General features: G+C 38.8%; 2 protein-coding genes across 4 annotated transcripts; one reads left to right on the forward strand and one right to left on the reverse strand.

The window, feature by feature from the left end:
- Positions 1-454: 454 nt before the first annotated feature.
- On the reverse strand, positions 455-14,632 carry brpf3a (bromodomain and PHD finger containing, 3a). 3 transcript variants are annotated; one of them, XM_044122593.1, is made up of 14 exons: positions 14,282-14,632; positions 11,659-13,179; positions 11,374-11,530; positions 9,616-9,747; positions 8,682-8,810; positions 8,277-8,589; positions 6,858-7,208; positions 5,140-5,685; positions 4,969-5,053; positions 3,819-3,901; positions 3,612-3,709; positions 2,478-2,632; positions 2,248-2,389; positions 455-1,450 (listed from the first exon to the last, which is right to left on the reverse strand). In XM_044122593.1, exons 2-14 carry the CDS (start codon positions 13,158-13,160, stop codon positions 1,445-1,447), a joined length of 3,699 nt encoding a protein of 1,232 aa, XP_043978528.1. In that variant the 5' UTR covers positions 13,161-13,179; positions 14,282-14,632; the 3' UTR covers positions 455-1,444. The 3 variants fall into 3 exon arrangements, with proteins under 3 accessions (XP_043978528.1, XP_043978527.1, XP_043978529.1); XM_044122592.1 differs by having other exon boundaries at positions 455-2,389; XM_044122594.1 differs by lacking the exon at positions 14,282-14,632 and having other exon boundaries at positions 455-2,389; positions 11,659-12,722; positions 12,845-12,977.
- On the forward strand, positions 13,202-25,191 carry si:dkey-183j2.10 (glutamate receptor U1). The gene is made up of 11 exons (XM_044122595.1): positions 13,202-13,249; positions 16,779-16,957; positions 17,028-17,116; positions 20,568-20,599; positions 20,689-20,868; positions 20,952-21,175; positions 21,291-21,388; positions 22,331-22,548; positions 22,623-22,842; positions 23,876-24,120; positions 24,591-25,191. The coding sequence occupies exons 1-11, from the start codon at positions 13,205-13,207 to the stop codon at positions 24,687-24,689; spliced, it is 1,629 nt and encodes a 542-aa protein (XP_043978530.1). The 5' UTR covers positions 13,202-13,204; the 3' UTR covers positions 24,690-25,191.
- Positions 25,192-25,231: the final 40 nt, after the last annotated feature.

The following is a 25,231-nucleotide window of genomic DNA, read 5'->3' on the forward strand; positions in this document are numbered from 1 at the left end:
ATAGACTAACCACAAAATATTGCATAATTGTAAAGTGGCATAATAATTACATAAATAATAAATAATTTATTTAGTTTTAATATTTTAACTCTAAATCCCCTGTACTCCTATTTCTAGAAAAAATAAAATCCAATGCAACAAACAAATTACCTTTAAAAGTTAAGTAATTATCAAAAACAGAGCAATTTAACTCGGTTGTTAAGTTGCCTACTCCACAAATCTGAGTTTTATCAAAGAGTGGAAACAAAAAAAACCAAGGACAAGGCTTTAGACACATTATGAGCAGGGGAACATGGTGGAGGCAGCATCATGCTGACTACTAACTGACAGCACAGCTTTCAGGTTTTCCATCTGTAAAACCCCCCCAAAAACTAATAGTTTTAAATGACATCCGCAATTGTGAACAAAGGTCTGTCAAAACCCCCTCATGTTCTCATCACAAACACCACCAGCCTTTGTTTCAAACAGCGTTTATTCCTGTGAGAAAATATTGTCTCAGGCAGACAATAGATCTTGCGGTAGACTTTAAATGACAAGATCAAAAACATCTGTGCCACCCAGAAAAATGAAAACAATCTGTAGTCTGCTGTCTACAGTCGTGTGTCACCGCGCTTTCTGCTGACATGTTGGTAAAACACCGTCACTACTATAAAGAGCTACTCAGCGTCAGACATAAATCTTTTCAATAATTCAGTTTTTTAAATAACTCCCTCTACGGCAACAAATTATAAATTAAATTCTATATTTGATTTTTGCATTCCTTAAATTACTTCATGTAAGCGAATATAAACATACATTTACATATTTACAAAACTATACACATGCACTTTTACCACACTGAGATTGTATACATAGATGTATCAGCTGTACATGAACAGACGCAGTAGGTTTTGCCACATATTTGGCTCCAGGAAACACCAATCATATAGATTTTATTAAAACTAGACCATTTGTGCTTTTCAAGTCTTTCCAGCCAGATTTACTAGCAAAGTTCTTCACTGGTGGGGTAATCGCTTTCATGAATCACCGCTGTAGTGGTATCTGCGCTGACCGCTCTCAGTCTACTATCATATTACAGTTTCACAATATGGAAAATAATCAAACACGAACAAAGTTTCACCAAAAGCGTCTCGTAACTGGACCTAAAAGTTGCAAAAATGTTGGCACTGTCAGCTGGAACAAAAATAATTTCAGCTGGAATTGGAGAATTTTAAAAGTTAATAAAAAAAATAAACCTAGAATAAAAGAGAATGAGTTTAAATAAAAATGATAACAATGTGATGACTTTATATTTAGAAAATCAAAAAGATTTAAAGGAAATGTTTGGTGGCTTCCACAGAAACCAGATATTTACATAGTCCTCACTGTCTGACTGACCTTCTCCTGTTTCCTCTGGTGAAGAAGCCGAATGAAGCTGATTAAAGTGTCGCTATCCACAGTGAAACTATCCCTGAAAAGCCACGCAGAGAGGAAGAAGCCATTACTTGAAGAGCAACGTGAAAAAAGCTAAACTACAGTTCAGATTAAAGGTCAAAGTCTTGCAGTCTGAAGAAGGGAAAAAAGGGGCAGATTACAAATCTGATAACACCATTCTAACAGTGAAGTACGGCGGTGGCAGCACCATGATATGGGGGTGTTTTACCCCCTCATGGGGAGGGATATTATTTAGAAATATTGAAGCAACCTCTTAAGACATCCGGCAGGAATTTAAAGCTGTGGCACAAACTGATCGTCCAATAAGGCGAAGTCGTATTTAACGTCAGTGAGTCCGGTGTATGTAAACATCTGGTTTCAGCCGCGTGTAAAACTCCAAGTCCAGGTGTGAAACGCATGCTAAGGTGAAACTTTCACACTTCATTATACACAGTGACATTTCAAGAGCAAATACAATCTAAATGTTTGGAACCATAAACAATCCCTTTGACATGTATCTATCCACCTGGTCGCCACCCACTTTGGCCTGATGCACAAACTTCGTATCAACACACAGCAACAGTGGTTGTGGAAAACTCCATTTTTAAAAATGTACATAGAAAATAATTAACAAATTGATTTATGAAAAACATTTATGGAACCTCTACCAAATCCAAGCATAGCAAACCTCCAAACTCCATCAGCTTTAACTGTTTTAAGAACTTTAAAGGAGCTGCTGTGGATTCCTACAAACAGCTCGTTTAAGATGATAAAATACTTTTAAAATAAACTTTATATAAAATTGGAGGGAGTGAAGTTGAGATTTCGTCTCACGTGGTTTAAATGCACCATGGCGCGGTCGTACGCTGTGTGGACCGACTTGCGAACGCTGGGTTTCTTGCCCTCCATCAGGCGCAGCTTGTCTACAGTGTCATCCAACCCCAGCGGCAGCAGCTTGTTTCGAGGGAGCCACTGCCTGAAAACAAACGCAGAAAGGTTTAAAACTCAGCCTTTTACACTCAAACTAAAACACCAGGGGTTTGCTCATGTGTCAAATATCTCACCAAGTTCTCTTTGTGTCGAAGAAGAGCACCAGGAAGAGCTTGTGGCCTTCGTCAGTGTGTCTCCATTCCCCCAGTTTGAGCACCTCTCCAGGAGGCACTGGGATGGGGATGCCGTTGTGGAGCAGTCCTTCCTGAGGCATGTCAGGGTCAACGATCTGCAACAACCACTGAGGTCAGCTGCTGGCGTTCATTCAGCAGGTTGGTTAGCTCGACGGTCTGCAACCTGAAGCTCTTTCCACAATAACTTTGGCCAGAAATCAAAACAAACCAGCTAATGTTTCCAAATTTAGATACAACAAATCCAAGTATTTAACCGTTTTCCTGTTCATTCCTACGATATCTGCACTTTTATTTGGGCTGAAATGATTAATTGTGATTAATCGATTATTGAAATAAATGTCACCTAATTTTATAACTGATTAATCACTAACTGGAGCACACAGATTCAAAAAATGACCACTTGTTCAAATAACAACATAGTCAGAGCAGTTAATTAATTAAGCCAAAACTATAAAAAAGTAGAGATTATGAATAAATAAAAAAAAATAAACTTTGTCTGTAGATATGTTTAAGCCAAAACTCTTCACATGGTTTCGCCCAGTTCAGATTTACCAAAGGAATACCATGGTATTGCATTTTAGGCAATAAAAATGTTATTTTCTGGTTTAAAAGAGGGACTGAATTGAAAAAATGAAGAAAAAAACATTAGGATGTACCATTTAAAAACAGAAAAAGAATCTGATTAATGTCAGAATTATCTACAGTTTAATTGATTACTAAAATAATTGTTAGTTTCACCCCTATTTTAAATATGGAATCCATGTGCTTTTATTTTATTTTATTTTATTTTATTTTATACATAATTTTCCATCCTACAGAAAAAAAGATCAACCCTATTTATGTTAAATATTGTTTATTTTTATTTTAAATCCAAACATTGGAAGTAAAATGGTTCTTTAAAAAATTCCAATAGTAGATATGTATCTAAAGTTATAAGTTATCTTTAAAAAAAAACAACAAAAAAAAACTTGTGGTATTTGTGTCTAAACGAGTTTCATTCGTCTGTTCTGATAGTAAAAATTGCTCATTTAAAGGCTGCAGCCCCGGGGTTATCTGTACACAGTAGGAACTCACCATTGCTGGATACGATGGGTATCCTCGACATTTCGCCCAAACCAAGTCCAGTGGTGAAAGTTCAGTCTCACTATCTATAGACAGAAGCGCAGACTTCCCTGTGAACAGGACGTTCCATTAATTCTCTTCATCTCTATTCACTGCAGCTTAAAGAGTTTCTTCAAGCTGTTTGATATGCAATCACATTTGGTACAATATGATACCCACCAGAGCTGGAGATGTCTCCATTTTCTTTGCTGGGAACCTTAGTCAAAGCTGGCTTACCTCGACTGCGTTTGGGAGGGGAAGCACTACACATGAGAGAAGCAGTAAACATGGATCATTTTTACCTTTGAGTCAATAAAGTCAGTTCTAACATAGATTTAAAGGTTTCCTTTGTACTGAATGAAACACGAGTCAAGTTTTCAGAAGCACTGATCCTTTCTGTCAAATTTAGCTGACATTATTATAGATAAAGGTTATATTATATTGAGTTTTTATGTTTCTTAACCACTGCTGTAAACCAAGTTTTCTCTGAGACACAAGATCTGAACTAAACTAAAGGCATTTCAGGACAAGATCGAGCAATTTTTTATTAAGACACAGAAATTATCCCACTGTCTTCTAACTAAACCACAAATGGGCACATTTGTATTATTTGGAGAACAATACAAATTTGGTAAACCCTACTGTAATCCTCTATTAAATTTGGCTAAATAAAGCAGCCATTTTTATAGAAAGTGTGGCACAAATCATGTTGTTATTAATAACATCTGATGGATCCTAAAGGAATTTTCTAATTTATTGAAACAAACGCTGACTATGATCTAAGTTTTCATGCAAATGTTCTTTAACACCACCACTTAGGGCTGGACAATAAATCAATACCAAACATGTATCACACTTGACATGTGATCAAAATCAATAGAAAATTCAATAATTTCACTGAACACTGATTCAGAACCGCACATTATGTGAGGTGTAGGCAGAGGAAAGGCTGTAGCCACTCAACTTCTCATGGCCAGATAAGCAAAGTCAACTGACTCACTCTTTGGTTACCTAGCAGCTCGCTCACTCTTTGGTTACCTAGCAGCAACATGTGAGTAAGTAGCGCAGCAGCAGTTTCATGTTTCACTATTGTCCCTCATAACTTCTTATAAATAAGAACAGCAGTGTGGAGTGAAAACTGGATAAAACAGGAAATGTCACACCACCAATTTGGAAGTATTTCAGATATTTAAAACCAAAAAACGAATCAATAATTATCAATATGTCCTGATATGAAACACATATAATGTGATAGGTTTTCCATTCCGCCCTTCCACCACTACGCTGGTATGAAGTTATTCGTTCATTGCGTCTGATGTCCTGTACTCACGTTAGGTTTGGGTCATCATCCTCATCCTCCTCATCATCAGCACCGCCATCTTGCTTTCCAGATGTGTGCTTTCCATTAGTCAGTGCTGGAAAAACCAAACATTGAAACTAATCAAAGTTGACCTTTCTGAGCAGCCTGATGTGTGTAGTGTAGGGATGAGTCCTGCCTTACCTTCTTCTTTGGGGGTTGCAGTCGGTTTGTCATGTTCGCTCTCTGAGCTGGGGCCTCTGGACCTCAGATGGTGTGAGGAAGGAGAAGAGGGGGCAGGAGAGGCGTTGGGGGTAGGAGGTAAGGTGGTGATGTTCTCACTGGGGGAATTTGAATCGACGGCAGCGGTGTCCAGCCCGTTGGTCTTCTCTTCAGATGTTTTCCCATTTTGCCACTGGGACGACTTGTTTTTTCTTGCCCCGTTTTTAGCTTTCTTAAACAACACAGACGTGCGGCGGCCGACTCCAACCAGCGGCAGAGCCGGAGGCGAGCCAAGCGGCGTGACCTCGTGAACAGCCTCCGGTTGGGAAGACGCCGTTTCTCCAACTTCAGCCTCATCCTCACCTTGGCCTTTGCTGCCGCTGCGCGAGGACCTCTGACGCTTGTAGGAGCGCCCAGGTGACCTCTGACCTCCGGTTACAATGCCCAGGACAGGTGGTTCCAGGGGAGCGTCTCCTGGTAGAGGTGACGATACCGGACAGGTGAGTTCAAGAACGGGCGGCGAGTCATCTGCATCGGGGAGAAATCAGTCAGAATATTTAAAAATATTGTTTATTTTTTTACACAAATTTTTAGCCATTTACTGGTTTCACTCAGTAATCTGACTTCTTCTAATCAATGCCGATAAAAATGTCCTCATGATCAATACACTGTAAAATAAAGTCCACATACAATTTTTATGATTCCAAAACGTAATTTAGATGCATGTCAAGTCCAGCTCTTTAAAATGCAGATCATATTCTGATATTCTTATAACTCAATAAGCTTTTGAAATTCATAATTTATTCAAGAATAACATTAAGCAAAAGCTATTTTATTATAATTCTTTTACCTCTTTAATAGTAAACTAAAAGTGCAATATTATTAAAAAAAACACAAAGTTTTTAAAGTTTGTTTACATTTTAAAACACTTTATGGTATTCTGACCTGTAAAATGTGCCATATAAATACAATTTTCTTACCAAGTTTATTTTACTAGTAGATTTTTATAGAAAAGTGATCTTTATAACAATCCTAACAGATACATTTTAGGACGATTTAATTTCCTTAAAATTCCTCCCACCAGAGAAAACCTCCCTCTACAAAATAAAATGATAAAGTGTTAAAATAATAAGAGTTCTCTTACATCAAGCTCTAAGCTGGCAGGCCAAATTTTTTATTTATTTTATTTTTTTTGTGGTTGTGCACAAAATGATTCCAGCATCAAGGAAAGCCCAGCTGAATTTGAAATTGATCAAATGTAGATCCAGGGATTACGTTTGGTAGTTTATCTAAGGTGTCCAATCAGATCTTCAAAGTTTCCTCCACTTGGAGTTCATTCTTTATTTTTCTCCCCAAACTACTAAAAAGGTTTGAGAACTCCAAAATGTGCACAAATCTGCACCTATGTTGACGATAGGTAAACATTTACAAGATATCTTCACAACATGCTAAAAGTTCAATTCCTGTCAGAATTCCCCTTGAAGTAGTGAAAATTTTACATTTGATTGTTTTGTTCTTTACTGAATGAAGTATTCAGACATTAGTGTGATTACAAGTACAACAATTATTGTTATTCAATAATGAAATTATTTTTTATCTATTCCTCACGCTCCTAATAAAATATGCAGCAAGGACTTGCATATTTAACATATAATTTTTATTACTATTCTATAATAATGATGAAAGTGCTGTGATCCTACCTGACCCAGAGTTTGGCACGTCAGACAAAGGCTCAGTATCAACATCCACCTTGTCTTTTTTCTTTATTTTTTCCTTCTGTTCTTTATTCTTCTTCTTCTTCTTCTTCTCCTCCTCCTCCTCTTCATCGTCATCGTCGTCCTCCTTGTTATTTCCGTTGACAGGCTGAACATTTTGCTGCTGGCTCATCTTCTGCCTCAGAGCGTTAATCTCCCGGCGCAGCAGCCGGATGCGTTTGGTGCGGCCGCCGCTTGTCCGCATCGACGTCACCATGTCCAGTTTCTCCAGTAAGGCCTTCAGCTGCTCCTCTGTGGTTAAGTGCAGTCTGTTTTCAGGGTCCAGCAGAGAGTCGACTGTGGAGAGAGAAACAGTGATCAAGGTCAGAGGTTTACATACACTCATCACCGGCATGAACAGCATTAGTTTGGGCTTTTAAAATACCTTCATACTGCTTAGGGTCACAGATAAACATGCATAAACTTGTAACCTCCTCTAATATTTGGAGAAATGTCCTTTAAACTGCAGAAAAAGCAAGATCTAGATAATGTAGCTGTAAACAAGATCCTCGTAAACAAGAGCATAATTGTGTCTAAATATTGGAACAACTTCATTCAGAAAAATTATGTTTTATTGTCAGAGGAAACAAAGATTAAAGTGTTCAGCACTGGAGGGTTTCAACCTGAAGAACACTACCAACTGTGAAGCATGGTGGCGCTAAACAGCAACCTTAATGCTTTCTGTGCCTAGACCAATCAAAATGCTTGAAAGAATGTATTACTCCAGCCAATCAGAGAATTCATTGATAAAATGAAAAAAGGTTAGACAGTCCACAGCTTTGAGTTTTCAACTGTTTGTTTTAAGGGTGACCAGCTTGTTAAAAATGTCCACTGTTAAACTTTTATGTAAAATTTGACATTTTAAAATCTGTCTCTAATGTCCGTCTACCCAAGTTTTTTTGTTGATTTTTTTCCCCCCACCAGGGGGTCCTTTTTGTGGTCTCTAGTGTCCCTTTTTTCACAGTAGGCTGACAGGAAAGGGGGAAGAAGAGGGGGGAAGACATGGTGCAAATGTTGTCGGGTCCGGGAATTGAACCTGCGACTGCCGCGTCGAGGACTGAGGGCCTCCAAATGTGGGGCGCGCTAACCTCTACGCCACCGGAGCACGCCCCAAATCCAAGTTTTTTCATAAAGACTGATTTATGTGATCATGCAGTTATATTTTTAACCATGTGGATCATAGAAACTTCACAGTAAAATCTAAACATTTCAAGTATAAAATAACTTAAAATTTATCAAAACTATTTTTAAAAAAAACTTTAAATGATCACTATGACAATCATCGTCATGAGTGCATGTATATTTCTCACCAGCGCTGTATTTATACAGTGCTTAGGAAAGAGTACAACTCATTTTTCAGCTCACCATCCTCCCATGTGCACTGATAGAAGCCGTGTTTGTTCGGTGCCTCAGGCAGATGCATGCCAGTGCTGGGGTCAAGGCCGATGCTCTGATACTGCCTCTGAGCGTGACGCAGAACGGCTCCCCCCACTTCCCTCAGCTGTAAGGCCGTCTTGTGGAACAAAGTGTCCTTGGAGTTGTATTTGAGGCAATTGGAAATCATCAGCTCAAAGTCTTTCTCCAGGTCTCCGATGGAGCAGTAGGCGTGTCCCTCCAGTTTGCTTCGCATCGTTGAGAAGTCCATGGGTTCGGATATAAACTCAAGGTAATCTGGGACCTCAGTATAAAATTCAAAATAAAAATGTTAGCCGGTCATACTAACAGGCAACATTTGCTAAGTAAAATGTGTGTTTCAGGAACTCCACCAACCTCTGACAGATTGACTGGCTGAGAGAAGATTTTGGCCGAGTCCTTCTCCTGTAGTTGGTCCAAAGTGGATTTGAGAAGCACCTGTGCAGGAGTCAGCGACAGTTCAAGAGCAGCCAGCTGGATTTTCATCTGATGACGTAAAAACACAGAAAAGGGCAGAGAAAATCAAAGGTCATGCTTTAAGATTTAAACTAATAAATGTTACAAAGGGATTGATTAAACCTCTTGATACTTAATCATACAGAATATAAAGAAGTTTCTGTAACATTATATATGTATGATGTTTTCAAAGCCAAAAATGAGTCTATTTATTAGTATTTTGACTGGTGAATGAGAAATTGAGGGTGTCTGATAGTCCAGTAGACCGGGTTTTGATTAGGGATCAAAATTGTAACATTTCTTACATCTTCATCTGGTGCAGTTTGCTTTCTCACTGCACTGTGTCAACCAATCCAGACCCAATAGAAAAATCTATTCCTCTTCTTGCCTGTGGTGGCGCTGTACCAAGAACCACGGGGGTAAATAACACAAAAAACTCTGAAGTAGACATGAGCGCAACTCCTCTCTTCACAAAATATATGAAAAATGATGTCAGATTTTAGCAGTTGTAGGATTTCTCTTTTGTCTTTGTTAAAAGACCAAGAGCCATTTCTCCTGCTAACGCTAGGTCTGGTTAGGTAATATTTACCCTGAATGCCCTGCACTGTAGTCCCCTTCCTACTTTTGGACCGCTTAGTATTCACATATGGATTTGAACGGCACCAAAGTTCACTTCAACCAGAGACCAAGGTTTTTGGGCGGACCATAAATTGTGTTGTTTTATCTACATCAGAGTTTGATTGCATATTCACATCTCCCCAAACAAACTGGACTGTTGTAAATGAACTCTAAGTGATAAAGAACTGTTTTAAGAGACACATCCCTCCTCCTTTACCTGTTCTCTTTTAAGCCTCTCTCTCTTGCGGATGAGTTCCACTAGAAGTCGAGCTCTTTCCAGGTCTTGCCTTAACTTCTGCCAGTACCGTAACTCCTCTCTCGCAGCACTTAGCTTCTCATCGGGTTCCTTCTGAACATCGAAGTAAAGGCACAAAGGGTATTTACTGTTAATTCTTCAAGTATGAATAATATCTCCCGTAGAATTTGTATGAGGAAGTGATGAAGTTTATTAATACTGGAAGGAAAACATATGCTTAAAGTTCTGCAAGTGGCATTGAGTCCACAGAGTTTTGGTGTTGCTTCTTTAAACAATGTAAAATGAGACAAACACAAATCTAAACAGTGTGATGTGCATTTGTATTCGGTCCCGTTTATTCTGATGCTACTAAATAAAATACAAATGCAAGCAACATATGGTCATCCACCTAAACCAGGGGTGTCAAACTCCAGTCCTCAAGGGCCGCAGTCCTGCAGTTTTTAGATGTGCCACAGGTACAAAACACTAGAATGAAATGGCTTAATTACCTCCTCCTTGTGTAGATCAGTTCTCCAGAGCCTTGCTAATGACCTAATTATTCTAATCAGGTGTGGTACAGCAAAGGCACATCTAAAAGTTGCAGGGCAGTAGCCCTCCAGGACTGGAGTTTGACACCTGTGACCTAAACTGACAGGCTGGGCAAAATTAGCATTAAGCCAAAACCTCTGAAGGAGCTACAGATATCCATGGCTTAGACGGAAGAATGTATTGACAACACATTTATTAGTCTAGTAATTCACAAATCTGACCTTCATGGAACATTGGCAAGAAAAAAGCCATTAAAAAGACTTGGGTAGAGCGCGTGCTGTGGTGGCGTAGGGGATAGCACAACCCACATTTGGAGGCCTTGAATCATCGTCGCGGGTTCGATTCCCGGACCCGGCGACATTTGTCGCATGTCTTCCCCCCCTCTCCATCCCCCTTTCCTTTCAGCCTACTGTCATATAAGGGACACTAGAGTCCACAAAAGACCCCCTGGAGGGGAATAAATAAAAAATAAAAAAAAAGACTTGGGTAGAGCTGGTAATAAGCCTACATGGCAAAACAAGCCTAACCAAAAAACAAACGCTTCAATAGATTTATATTGGTGACATCCTAAAGGGCCAAAGTCCTGCAATTGAATAAAATTAAACGTTCATTATAAAATCTCCCAAGGCCACTGAATGCAAGGTAATTTCATCATTTCAATCAGCTAGGTGATTGATCAGATTTGGACACCTCTGGTTTGGATAAAGCAAACTGATGTATTAAAATGGCTTAGTCAAAGTCCAAACCAAAATCAATTGACTCTTTCACAAAACTTTAAATGATAATAAAAAAATTAAAAAAAACGCTCTCCGTCCAATCTGACTGAGATAATAGAAAAGGAAAGTAACTCCACAAAGTATCGACTCTGTATGGGTTGTGGTGGACATTGAATCTAATACATTGCACATCATCCTATTAAGATTATTAATTTGCATAAACTTTTGAAAACCCATGTATCTACTTCCTTCCACATGACAATTATGCAGCGCTTTGTGCTGGTTTATCAAATAAAATACATTGAAGTTGTAACACAGGAAAAGGAGAAAAAAGTTCAAGAAGTAGTAAGACATCTTTAAGGTACTATATATTATTCAAACAATTTGATTATGTTTGAAAACACTGAGGGGCTAAGCTTCATGTATTGTAGAAGAATTGAATGAAAAGAAGACAACAGAGGGCAGCTGTGCTCACCTGCTCTGCAGCCTTGTGAGTCTGTAGATGGGAATGAAGTCGGCGTATTAAAGGCATGCCATTTCGTGACTGTCTTTTCAGTAACCAATAATTATGAAGTCTCTGCATGAACTGATTTTTCCTCTGTACTTCAACTCCTGTGCAGATCTTGTTTAGCCTGTGAGGAACAATGTAACAGTTACATATTAAAATGTGATTTTATAGCTAAATAATGTATCTGAGTGTGAAAATACTTTTGATGTAAGAAGATGGAAAAATAATCCAAGAAGTCTGTATAGGTCTGACCTGTGAGAGGGGATCTGAGGCACAAGCAGAACAGGAACATTCGAACGCCGTGTCGACCCAGACCCTTTAGTGTTCTTCTTCTTCTGGCCTTTGGTTGGCTTCTTGTTGGTTGGTGATGGAGGGCTCTGAGTATATGACCTCTGTCCCCGACTGCCCCGCCCCCCCACCAGTCTTCCTTCCACAGACTCATCCCCAGACGCATCCCGCCGAGACCCGACAGGAGAGTGATTCTCGCAGAAAGCTGTCTTCTTCACAGAGAAGGTTGTGCCGTTGACACCGGTCTCTCGGACCGGGTCTATTTTCATGAATAGTCCGGCCTTCTGGGCGCAGGTCACATGAAAAGCCCTGTAGCAGTTCGCTTTGTGGCACTGGATGGAAGCTCCCCTGCCTTTCTGCTTACAGAGGTAACAAGTGAGCTTCCAGCGAGCTGGAGGGATGTTCTTCACCCCTTCAACGGGCTCCAAGAACACTGTGTTGGCAAAGCATACCTCAGGGATCCAAATGGCACAAACGACGTGGGCCCACCGTCCCTCGCTCGTCTGTTTGAAGGCACCTCCTCGGTTGGGGCAGAGTACACAGTTTACAGGGCGGGAGGGGGACTGCAGGCAGCAGCGGCACAGCCACTGGCCTTCAGGTACGTAGGGCACACCGTAGCACTCCTGATGGACGGCCAGGTTGCAGATGTCACAGAACAGGATGACGTTACTGTTCAGACACTCGTCATCCAGGCAGACGCAGCAAAAGGCATCCTCATCGACTGCGTTCTGAGATAAAGCCTGGTTGCGTGACTCCAGGACGGACTCCCTCTCCAGGCGGTCGATCAGAAGCTCAAACGTGTCTGGAGACACAGACGCATGGCCGTCACACACCCTCTTTTGGTTCACCATCTCCAGCCAAGCCAAGTCCTCCTCGTCCATGTCGTACTCAGCCACACTGTCCTGCTCCTCCCCGGACTTCTCTATGTAGCGGTAATAGGCCGCCGGGAGTGGAGGCGCTTCACAGGGGGAAACGGAGCTCAGCTCACGGAAAGTGGGCTCCGGCAGGGGGCTTTGGTGGGATGGGTGCTGGAAGGAACAAGAAGATCCTGTTTGCTGTTGTGAGCTAGACCGCTGGTTCTGCTGAGATGTATTTTTACCACTCCTTCGGCTCTTGTTGTTAGAAGGTTTCCTCCATGATCTGTTTTTACCTTGCATTTGCTCACTATTCTCCTTGTTGCTGTTGCACTCTGCAATGTCCTGAGCCATCATCTCATCCTCTGTGATGACCGGGAGAGGATCTGTGATGTTAATCCGATGGAGTCTTCCATCGAGATCCACTTCCACAATTTTCTGGGCCTGAGCATACGTCAGAGTCTCCCTGGACGGGGAGAGCTGCAATCGGTAAGGCGAGGGAGGCCTCGGTTGACCCGCCTGTCTGCCTCTTCCTCTCCCCCTGCCTCGACCCCTTCCCATGTTGACTCCTCTAGCAGTCTTCTCACATTCCCACCTCTTCAGCCTCCGCATGAGACGTTACTCCTGCTTTCTAAAGGATACAAAGAAAGAATGACATGATTCAAGTTTCTGCAAAAACACAGATGTTCTTCTTTCAGGAGGTAGCTGTACTAAAAGCCTTAAAATTATTGAATATTCCAATGCGGCTGTATAACATCATGCAAAAATGTCATGTTAAAGCATTCAATGTCAGTATATTTATTCAGAGGGGTAAAATGCCATCCCAATAAATAATTGTTTCAGGTTTTGCCAATAGGCAAAAACCTACCAAGGATATATTCTGTTTACATATTACTTTAATAATTAAAATATACTAGATATATAATACATTTCTATTTAACTGACAATTTATTTTGATGCTTAAATGTTTTTGGAGTAAGTGCAACAACCGTACAAAGTAGTATAAACAATAAACTACAAAAATGTCGCAAGTAATTAATGTATTGTATGACAAAAATGTTTTGCTTTGCATTTTAACTTTATTCCATTATGCATTTTATTATCGAAAACGATAGTTAATATGTAAAAAGGGCTAAAGTCTGGCTCTTCGCTCTGTAATAACACAGTTTGTTACCTCAACCAACCTTACTGCACAAACACAAATACAACATATAACTGCTTACATGCGTTTATCTCTGCTCTCTTTTTATTGGTCCCTCTAAGCACTCTGTGACGTGACTGTATGTCCTTGTGACCAATCACAAGACAGCACAGTGTTTTTTCCCCATCTTGTTGCTGTGCATAGTTAGGTTGTAGAGTGCTAAATACCAGCCCAAGCAGCTAACATCTGTCAGCCATTTTAGGCGCACAACAGCAGAGACAGAGCTTGTGTTGCAAGTTCATTAGCAGCCCAATTATACATTCAAACAGCAACCAGAGAGCAGGTGCTCTCTACTGCATCGTGCCTTAATGTATTGACTAATCGCACGTACACACTAGATCACCACAAAGACGCCGAGCAACGTTTCTGGTATTTCTTTGTGCTCCAGACCCCTGCAAAAGACTGTCTCTATCCGTGTCTGAGGTGATAACGTTGCTTGGTCGGACAGGACACACGGATATAGAGCGACAAAACGGCAGTTATTCTAAACGGTGCTGAAAATGCCTAGAAAATAATCACCCGCCCAGTTTACCTTGATGAACCGTCCTCTGCGGTGCCAAGCAGGGGGGGAAACTGCACCTGGCTAAATGTCAGCTAGTGACAGACTCCGACCGAAGCGGACATGCTAGCCGTTAGCAGCGTCATCTTCAGCGGTCCGCTTCTCCGCCGCCGCTCCGCTTCGGCACACGAACTCTGCCCGGTTTCATTGGCGCGACTTCAGCCTTTGGAACGACGGCGGTGGGAAACTCTAGGACGGCGAAATCCCGAAGATATCAATTTAAAGTACCTAGGATGAGGCTAAATATTCAGTCAAGATGGCTTTAAAAAATACGCCCCTTTAGGAAAAAAAACCACCTCGGCCAATTGTTGGTCGCCGCTTTACCTCGCACGCGACGCGCACCGGTTAACGGTTGGTCCGTGAGACCAATCGGACTCATCGGAGTCTTTTTGGAGCTCATCACGGAAAAAAGCGATGAGAAAAGCAACCGGACGGCAACTGCGCGCCCTCTGGCCTCATCTACATCCACGGCCACCTTACCACACACCTTATACACTCCTACAGTGCTGCATGTATAACCACATACATGGAGGACATCATACTTACCGTAATTAATATGTAACGTTAGCGAAACATGATAAAATAATTTCAGAACAGTTAGTTTATATTGCGCAAATTCACAACATGACTTCTCATGCTCAAGATACTTTACAAAAAAATATATCTTTATCAAACACTGCAGACAAGTTCAATTTATTATTCAAATTGGCTATATAAAAAAAGCAGAGTTGGTTGGTAGTAACTAGTTACATTTATTCAGTTACATTTACCTGAGTCACTTTTTGAGAAAAATGCACTTTTAGAAGTATTTTTACTACACTGTACTTTTTACTTTTACTTTAGCAATTTTAATATCAAGTATTGCTACTCTTACTGAGTAACTTTGTAAAGTTACATAGTGGGTAGAGTGTTCAGAAATTAAATTAAATTATCCAGAAATAATTCAGTGCACTAAATAAAGAACAAGGTTGTTTTAACCAAAAGAATATCACCAGACACAGACACACCTACAGGATTCGTTAACATTTTATAAGTACTATATTGAAAAGAAGGAAAAAAAAAGATTTGGAAACATGTTTTGTTATTTTGCAATTATGGTATTTAGATAAAATATTTTCATATTGGTCTTTAAAATACCAATGTTTCCACATACGTACCTTTATGTTTTGGTATGTCTAACAGTGAAATTTTTAAATATTAAATAATTTATATTTTCATCAGTTACTCAGTACTTGAGTTGCCTTTTTACCAAGTACTTTTTTACTTTTACTTGACTAATTTCTTTCTACAATTTACTTTTACTTGAGTAAAAATATGTTGAAGTAGTGCTATACTCTTGTAGCATTCACTCCTTGACTAGTATGTACCAAAGCAGAAAGAAAAAAAACTCCTCTTTAACAGGAATAAACCTCCAGCTTATTTTAAAAGACAGCACAAACACATAAAAATTATGGCAAATTATTATAGCAATCCCTCTTGGCAATCATTTGGAAAACTTACTTCGCCACAAGTGTAAGAAAAAAACACATTGTGGGCTCAACAACAGAATTGACTTTGTGGATTGCTTCAATGAAAAACCTGACAAATCCCCTCTGCCTTTGCTAAAAATACTATTCTCCCATTGACTCATGCTTGGTGTTAGATTGGTTATATTTGTTGGTTCGCTTTAAATAAATAAAATATTATACTCAACTAGAGCTTTGTTTCTCAGAAAAACAAATGAGACAAACATTTCTCAATGCCTAACAATTTTTTTTGGGAAAAAAAAAATCAGATTTTATATAAATAACAATAAATAACACCCATCTTCATTTGCAATACAGCAATAAATTTAATGATTTGACCAGCTTTTTCCACTGGTATTTTTAATCATAATGAATCTTTAAATCTAGATGCCTGCTTATCCAATATTTGGCAGTTTTTGTGAAATATAGCCAGAGAAAGCAATCAATCAAAGATCAAAATCAGCAACAAAAAAAAACCTAAAATAAAATAAAAATAATAATAAAAATAAATAAATAATAATAATAATAATAATAATAATAATAATAATAATAATAATAATAATAATAATAATAATAATAATAATAATAATAATAATAATAATAATAATAATAATATGGCCTTTACAAATAATAATAGTTTTATATCAAATGGTGAATAAATAAATATTATTAAATATTACAATATTACTTTCAAATTTAACACATCTATGTTAAGCAATTGGTATGAATCATCACATTCCTAAAATAATGACCCAAGTCATTTTTAGCCAAAAGTGATTTTTGCAAATTTAGATGAAAAAATAAATAAAAAAATCTCAAAAAATGACTGAGACCATTATTTAATATCTATTTTTAGACTCATCACTTATCTACATCAGTCTATCTGAGCTAAAATCTTAATATTTATCAATTATGTGTAATAAATAATTTATTTGGTCACATGTTGAGTAACTCTCATTCCTCAGGGGCATCTTCATGTTTGGACATCATGCTGTTTCTCTCCACCCTTTCATCAGAAATCCATAGTTTTTATCTCCACCCACAAAACCTTCATTGGCTCTCTGCTGATGGACGTGAAGCTGAAAAACTTCGGCTCTCAGCATTTGGGTTCTGTCTTCAGCTCGCCGCGTTGGATTCATCTCAGGTAGAGCTTTCATGTCACTCTTCTTCATTTAGCTCAGCTCACTCTTAAGTGGTTTTAAATCCTGTTTTAGTAGGTTACAGGTGAACAGAGCCAGGATGCTGTCTGTGTTTCTTCTTCTGTCCTCTGGGCTTTTCCTGGATCTGGTGGTGTGTACTGCAGGTAAGAGACGCCATTGCTTCAACACAAACTGCAGCAGTTTAACACATTTTCTGTACATTACTGCTGTGGACAGCACGTCAGAAGAAAAACGAGTTTGTTTTTCTCTTGACCTATGACCCCGGTCAATGCATTTTTTATTCGGTGTGGTGGCAGCTTCCCTTTTTGCTCTCTGCCAAATCCCTCATGTTTCTCCACAGGATGTGGTCCAAACTTCTCAAGCTTGACAAGACTTAAATACATGCACTGTCAGCTCGGATGAATATCAAAGTTTAGCGCCGCATCCTGTCCAACTCTTGTGGAAAAACGGAGAGGGGAGCGAGCCAACTGACAATCTCACAAAATTGGTAATAAATCGCGTCTTTGATGCGAACAAAGACGCTCTGATTCGGAGAGTGACAGGGCCTTGAGGAGCCTTTATGACGTGTCATCGTCTGAAAAGGAGGATCTGATGGTTGTCAGGATCACCCTGTGGAGATGGATCCCCGTGGCCTTGGCCCGGATTCAGGCTTTTGATACTCTTTGTCTGCGCTCCCATCAAACACTGCCATGCCACTGAGGCTCTTTAAATTAACACTCTGCTCTAAATAGACTGCAGAGTCCACTTTCAGGGAAAGAAAGTGGCCAAATCTCTAGGATACCAGAAGCACTTTGTGACCTTCAGGGACTCCAAATCCCACCTCAGATTAGTCAGAGTTAAGCCAGCTGGTGAAGTGATTTATATAAAAAACATTTAGTGACCAGAAGTGAAAAATTAAGCAGGACTAGCTTTATGACTGATGTGTTTTCAGCACTGTACTGTTTCTTGCCTATGCCTCTTAAATTATTACATTTATGACGTTACCTCTGCAAACTGGAACATATTTTATCAAGATTTTATGTTAAACAAATTTGTGATGTAGAATAAGACGCACATAATTTTTGTATTTTTCTCACACTTAAAAATGGTGTGTGTGTTTAATGCCACACACTACTTTGTAGAACAACCGTTCATTCAAATTAAAAGGTCTTTTTTATAAGTTCAATGTTTTTACCCATTTGTTTTTGCAATACAGCCAATGCATAGTCACATTGAGTCAGGTTTATTTGTTAATCACATTTCAGCATCAAGGCAAAGTACTTTACATCATAAAAACACAAAAATATAAAGTCATAGAACATGCAGTCAACAATTGAAACATAACATTTTGTCAAGTGCCATTGTTACACATCAGATTGTTGATCAATTTTTCATTTATTCTGATACAAAAGCAACTCTAAACCTGTGTTTTTAGTCATGATTTTAAGGTACTCAGTGTTTCAGCTGTTTTGCAGTTTTCAGGAAGTTCATTCATATTTGAGGTGCATTGAATCTGAATGCTACTTCTCCATGTTTGGTTCTGGTTTTGGTTTATAAACTAACAACTTTATTTTAAATTCTATTCTGTCAGTGGAAGGACTTTGGAATTGGGTTTATGTGCTCCATCTTCCTGGTTTTAGTGAGAACACGAGCAGCAGCATTCTGGATCAGCAGCATTCTGGACGATTGATTTTTTTAGGCAGACCTGTCGAGACACTGCTGCAGTAACCAATGCAACTAAAGATAAACTCATGGATGAGTTTCTCTAAATCTTATTGAGATATTAGTCATCTATTTCTGGAAATGTTCTTCAGGTGATAGAAGGGCGACTGTTAGATGAAGACAGTCTGTGAGCATCAGGTTTCCAAGATTTTCAGTTTGATTCAGGTCTGAACTTTGACTGGGCCATTCTAACACATAAGTACGCTGTAATCTAAACTGCTCTATTGTCGTTCAGGCTGTGTGTTTGGCTTAATGATCTGCTGGAAGGTGAAAATCCACCACAGTCTCAAGTCTTCTGCATCCTCCAACTGGGTTTCTTTCCAGTGTCATTTGACCTGAACACCTTCTTCTACATGGTTGCTGTTTTTCATATAAACTCAAAAAAGACTTTCTTTTTGCCACTTTTCAATTAAGGCCAGAGTTATGGACTACACAGCCAGTTTTTGTGTCACCAGATTCTCCCAGTCTGAGCTTTCAATCTCTGTCTCTCTTCCACCAGGACAAAAGGCCTCTCAGTTTACTCTTACTCACATTTCCTGTCAGTTTTGGTGGAAGAAAACTGACAGGAAATGTTAGTAAAGACTCCATTTCTTCACCACTGATCTGTCTGCTGTGTTCCATGGTTCTGTTGCTCTCTAATGTTTTCTAAGAAACCTCTGAACCCTTCACAGAACAGCTGTATTTATAATGAGATTATATTACCCACTTGTGGACTCTGCTTGTTAATTAAGTTACTTCTAATGCTGCGTTCAAGTTACGGTGGAAGTTGGAACTTGGAGCTGGGTTTGACGTCAGACCAGAGGAAACAACGTTCCAGTTAAGAAGTCAGGATTTCAACATGGTGACGCCCATAGACGTTGTTTGCAGTACTTCTTACCACCATTGTTTTACGCTACAAAAGTAAACACCACTATTGATCTATTTGGTTTAAATTGTACGTACTTCATGTGCGCACTTCTACATATGTATATTTTCATCACATCTTACTTTGTTGATGTGTGGAGCGGCCACATTGAAACACAAAGTCGGTCTTACTGGAGTTGCTCCCACTTTCACAGTGGGAAACTTAAACTTTGGAGAGTTTTCCAGCTGGAAAGTCAAAATTCCCAGCTTTGACCACAACAGCATTAGTCAACTGGTTGATTTCCCTTCTCTTTATTATGCACTAAAGTACTTTGTGATGGTCTCTGACATAAAATCCCAATAAAGTACATAAAATCTGTTGGTAATAACAGAGGTTTACTGTTTTAGGTTTACTTATGAATACTTTTGCAACTACTTTTGTACTACAGTCAAACATGATTAAGGTTTAAGCTCACACAAGTGAGAAAGTTTCATCCTTTGAGAGCTGCAACACTGCAAAAACACAAAGTCTTATCAAGTATTCTTAGACTTCTTGTGCAAATATCTGAGTACACCTGAAATAAGACAAAAATAACTTATAAGTAACATTTCAGCAAGATACAGGAGCTTGTTTCAAGTCTATAATTATTTAAAATTGATTAGTAAACGTATTAGTTACATTGGCAGATTATTTCACTTATGACATGGGAAAAATGTCTTATTATAAGTGAAATAATTATAATATTAAACAATTATTTATTTAAAACAAGCTTCCAGATTTTGCTGAAAAGTTTCTTGTAAGTTAGTTTAGCCTTATTTCAAGTGTACTGAGGTATTTGGACTAGAAAGTAGACCAAAAATACTTGAGAAGATTTTGTGTTTTTGCAGTGAGCTCATGTTTAATTAAACCTCTGAGTCTAATCCCAAATCAAAGGCAATTAGATTATGGCACTGTGCTGTTGTTTTATCAAAAACATTGCAACTACTAACCTGAAATATACTACACTGTCTAATTTATTCCATATTTCCCATTTCCTCTTCCAAAATCAGCGCAATCTGAACTGAGAATCACAACCATTAAGGTAGTTGGTCTTCCTCTTTTAATTCAATCAGTTTGATCATTAGCTAGAAGGTACAGGATAGCTGAAGTTGTGTCTGTATGCATTACTAGCAAGATCCGTATACAATGTCCAAAGGAGGTCAGCTGGAAGGCTTTTGCATGGATCTGCTCTCTGAAGTGGCCAAGAAAGTTGGATTCAAGTACAAAGTGAGGCTGGTGAAAGATGGCGCCTACGGTCGGCAGGATGAGAGCGGGAACTGGAACGGGATGATTGGAGAGGTGGTGAGAGGGGTGAGCTCGGCAGCCTTTAAACCAGTCAAAACGCTTCAAAATTTAAAAGAGAGAAAAGATTCATTGATGTTTTCGTTTCACAGGAGGCAGATCTTGCGATTGCGCCGCTGACTCTGACTGCAGCGCGGGAGAAAGTTGTGGGCATGACCAAACCCTTCATGCAGACTGGGATCAGCATCCTGCTGAGGAAGGACAGCTCAGAGGGAGCGGGTTTCTTTGACTTCCTGTCGCCCTTCGCGCCAGAAACCTGGGTCGGCATTCTCATCGCATACATAGCTACTGCTGCTAGCATCTTCATAGCTGCCAGGTTGGTAATACTAGTTTATATTACCTGGACAGGGAGGATTGGTGTCGCTACTATCTGAATTCTGAAACTTTTTAAATTTTTGTTAAAAATGATATTTTTTCCCCCTTACTTACAGAGTGAGCCCATGTGAATGGAGTGAGGCTGAGAGTGAGAGAAGCAGATTCAGTTTCCTCTACAGCCTGTGGTACGCAGCTGGAGCTCTGACTCTACAAGGTAAAGCAAAAATAAAATTTATTTTTTTAAATATTATTTCACTTATAGCTATTTTTTCATCAATATTAAGGAACTATTTACTTAAAACAAGCTTCTATTCCTTGCTGAAAAGTTACTTGTAAGCTAATATTATTTATTTCAAGCGTAATAAGATATTTGCTCAAGAAAGTAGACCACAAATGCTTTGTTTTTTATACTTGCCAATATTTTTACCAATAGTTTTATCATAATAAATGTTACAAATTTAAAAAAATCTTGTTCCACGGGCAAATGATTTCACTTATAGCTAGTATTTTTTCAATAATATTAAGGAATTATTTACTAAAAAGAAGGTTGTATTTTTTGCTGAAAAGTTACTTGTAAATTAGTTTTGTACTATATATTTGCAATAGAAACTACACAAAAATACTTGATAAGATTTTGTGTTTTTGCAGTGTGGTGATCTACATTTTGAAAGAACTTTGGAGTAAGAAAAAGTTATAAACACTGCTACTAGTATATTTTTAACAACTTTATATAAAAAAAGATCAGTATGCACAGTGAAAAATACACTGTTTTGTGGGTTCATTTCAGAATAAATTATTCTGTTATATTTTATAGTTTTGCTTATTTCAAGTGTACCAAGATAGTTGCACTAAACCAAAAATACTTTGTATTTTGATGCTTACCAATATTTTTATGAATAGCTTTAGAATAATAAAACTTGTTTTGTTGGACTGACAGATTATTTACTGATAACTAGTCTTTTTTTGTCAACATCAAGGAATTATAGACTTACAACAATCTCCTATTTCTTGCTGAAAAGTTATACTAGTTTAGTCTAATTTTAAGTGTACTAAGATATTTACAATGTAAAACTAGACCAACAATACTGGGTAAGATTTTGTATTTTTGCAGAACAGCCATATTGAATCAATATTTATTGACTTTTGTGCATCTCAGGTGCTGGTCCTCACCCTAAAGCCCTTTCAGGACGTGTCATCTGCAGCAGCTGGTGGCTGTTTTCTGTCGTTCTCTTGGCTTGTTATTTCGCCAACCTCAGCTCCTCCAAAACCTCAGAGTCCAGTCACCTGACTGTGAAAGGGTTCGAGGACTTGGCCAGTCAGGACACGATCGAGTATGGATGCCTGGCCGGTTCCTCCACTCTTGCTTTCTTCAAGGTGAGTATGGCCTGGCGTGGCTGGTCTGCCCCGTTTGGATTCACTGGAAATGTTTCTTTCTTTCCTTCACCCAGAATTCAAACAACCCAGTATACCGCAGGATCTACGAACACATGGAGAGAACGCAGAGCTTCGTGTCGTCTATGGACGAGGGGGTCAAACAAGCAAAGGAGGGAAACTTTGCCTTCATCGGAGAGTCTGTTTCTCTGGACTTGGCTGTAGCGCGTCATTGTGAGCTGGTGAGAGTGCATGAGGTCATCGGCATGAGAGGATACAGCATCGCTGCCCCACTTGGTAAGGATCCTCCTCTTAAAATGTCTTTCATTTTGATTTACCAAATGTTAATCCAATATAAAACATTAAAGGTGACCTCCTATGCTTCCTTGAACAGGTTAGGATAGATCTATGGGATATACAGAAAATGTTCATCACTTTTTTTTGCACAAAATTGTGTAAGCTGAATATATTAGTAAAATTTGCAGAAAAATTTGAAGTCAACTGCAGACTTGTAGAAATTTAAGAAATAGTCAGAACCAGAAGAATAAAGCAAAAGCCTGTAAAATATTAAAACTGTGGAAGAGTGAAGTATTTTCAGTCAATGCAAAAATCTCATCCAGAGTATTAGAAATGTGTGCAGAGCAATGCTTACAAAGCTAAGCTGTAAAGTTCTAACAGTTTATAAGCTAAAATGAGCAAAAACGCAACAAAAAGCAGGGTTGGAATTAAGTTTGGAATGAGGGTTGGAGAGCTGCACAGTGGTGCAGCTGGTAGCTCTGTTGACTGGAAGGTCCTGGATTCTCTCTGGGTACTGCGGCTTCCTCCCACAGTCCAAAAACATGACTGTTAATTGGTCTCTCTAAATTCTCCCTAGGTGTGAGTGAATGGTTGTTTGTCCCGTCTCCGTGTTGCTCTGCGACAAACTGGTGACCTGAACCCCGGTTTAAACCGGGGTTTAAATTGGGGTTGGAATTAAAAGAACTGGGGTTAAAATAAAATTTGGAATTGGGGCTGCAGTTGGGGTTTGAAGGAGGGTTTGAATTAGGATTGGAGTTTGGGTTAACATTAAAGTTGGAATTGGGGTTGGAATTAGAGTTTAAACTGGGGTTGGAATTAGAGTTAGGGTTGTAATTGGATTTGTAAGAAGGGTTGGAATTGGGGTTGGAAGGAAGGAATTACAACCCTCTTTCTAACTCTATTCTCACCTCTAGTTCATAATAATATATTTTCTGATGCCTTAAAAATGCAATTTTTTGTACATAAAAATATCAAAACAAAATAAAAGCATGAATTCATATCTTGATAAAAAAAAACGTTCCTTTTAATAAAGGCTCCCCGATCATAAAGAATCTCAGTGTGGCGATCCTCCAGCTTAGCGAGGCCGGGGAGCTGGCCTATCTGCGGAGCAAGTGGTGGGCCAGCAGCTGCATGGCAGACAAGGCCAAACCTGCAGCCGTGCAGCCGCACAGCCTGAAGGGGATGTTCCTGGTTCTTGCTCTGGGCCTCGGGCTGGGGACCCTCATGGCTGTTCTGGAGCTCACCTTCAAGAGTCGCAGAAAGGCAGCCGAACTGCAGGTACGAGCCAGGTGACAGTAGCTGCTTTTCCATTACAAATGTGTGCAAATCTTTACCTTTATTCTGCAAATGTTGAGAATAAAACATCATTTTGCAATTTTGGTGTTTACATTAAATAAGAAAATAAATTTAGTGTTTCCATTGCAGTTTTGCAAAAATATGTCTATTTTGAAAAGCAACTCATCCCAGTGCAACAACTTTGTATCAAAGGGCGTTTTGTTTTCTTAATTGGTGTATTTCCATCCAACAAATGTGTCATTTCAATTTGCGTACTTCTTTGGTTAATTCGCAGCTTAGTTTCACATGTGCAAAGTTGTAAAGTTACAATTTCTTCAAGAGCTGAACTATTAGAACTAAATGAAATCACAAACAACTCAGATGATTCAAGGATTTGATTATCTGAGGATTGTTTGGATTTTAGTCATCGTTGAAATGACTTGTTTTGTTGCTCCTTACTCTGATCTCTGCAGAAGTCATGTTGCACCGTGCTAACCGAGGAGCTCAGTCTGCGCCTGAAGAACAGCAGTGCAGACAAACCCCAGGAGAATGCAGACAAAGAAAAAGCATAAAAGACTCAAACACTCTCTAGTCTGAACATTTTTTTCCTTTTAAATGAAACTTAACTTTATAGGTTTTTAAATTTGATACTAAACTTTTATTCAAAACAAAAACCTTAGACCTACAGCTGGGCGATAAGATCATTTTACTGCTAAATTAAGTATTTTGACTTGGAGGGTTTGAATTCTTGGAAAGTCAGTATTTGTTTTCTCCAACACATTCCTTGGTTTCCCTTGTTTAGAGTGATGTTAAGAACTACCATCTTGTTTTTACATCTTTTGTTGGATGAAATAAAAGCCAGTTTGTACAAATATTTTCTATAATTTGAAATTTCTTTTTAAACAAAAAAGGGAGTAAAAATATATTGGATTTGGTATTTAAAAGAATCCGAGATTTCATTTTTAAACCATATCGCCCAGCTGAAATTTAACCCCTACAATGCTTTTTACTAATGGCTTCTAAATTTAAATACAAATAATAAAAAAATCACTTTTTTCTTTTTTTTTTTTTTTTTTACAAAAAAATAACTTTTAATCCAAGTAAACATTTAAAA

The sequence above is a fragment of the Gambusia affinis genome, linkage group LG07 (genome assembly GCF_019740435.1).
Source record: "Gambusia affinis linkage group LG07, SWU_Gaff_1.0, whole genome shotgun sequence".
In the NCBI taxonomy this organism is placed as follows: domain Eukaryota; kingdom Metazoa; phylum Chordata; class Actinopteri; order Cyprinodontiformes; family Poeciliidae; genus Gambusia; species Gambusia affinis.

What these genes read in the sequence shown, in the direction of transcription:
- brpf3a (XM_044122592.1), bottom strand. Translation starts at nt 13,160, where the DNA reads ATGCGGAGGCTGAAGAGGTGGGAATGTGAGAAGACTGCTAGAGGAGTC. An exon ending in CTCACAAGGCTGCAGAGCAG is followed by an intron (nt 9,748 to 11,373) that starts GTGAGCACAGCT and finishes TTCGATGTTCAG; the next exon opens with AAGGAACCCGATGAGAAGCT. An exon ending in AGCCAGTCAATCTGTCAGAG is followed by an intron (nt 8,590 to 8,681) that starts GTTGGTGGAGTT and finishes TTTTATACTGAG; the next exon opens with GTCCCAGATTACCTTGAGTT.
- si:dkey-183j2.10 (XM_044122595.1), top strand. Translation starts at nt 13,205, where the DNA reads ATGATTCAAGTTTCTGCAAAAACACAGATGTTCTTCTTTCAGGAG. An exon ending in TCTGGTGGTGTGTACTGCAG is followed by an intron (nt 17,117 to 20,567) that starts GTAAGAGACGCC and finishes TTCCAAAATCAG; the next exon opens with CGCAATCTGAACTGAGAATC. An exon ending in TGGAGCTCTGACTCTACAAG is followed by an intron (nt 21,389 to 22,330) that starts GTAAAGCAAAAA and finishes TGTGCATCTCAG; the next exon opens with GTGCTGGTCCTCACCCTAAA.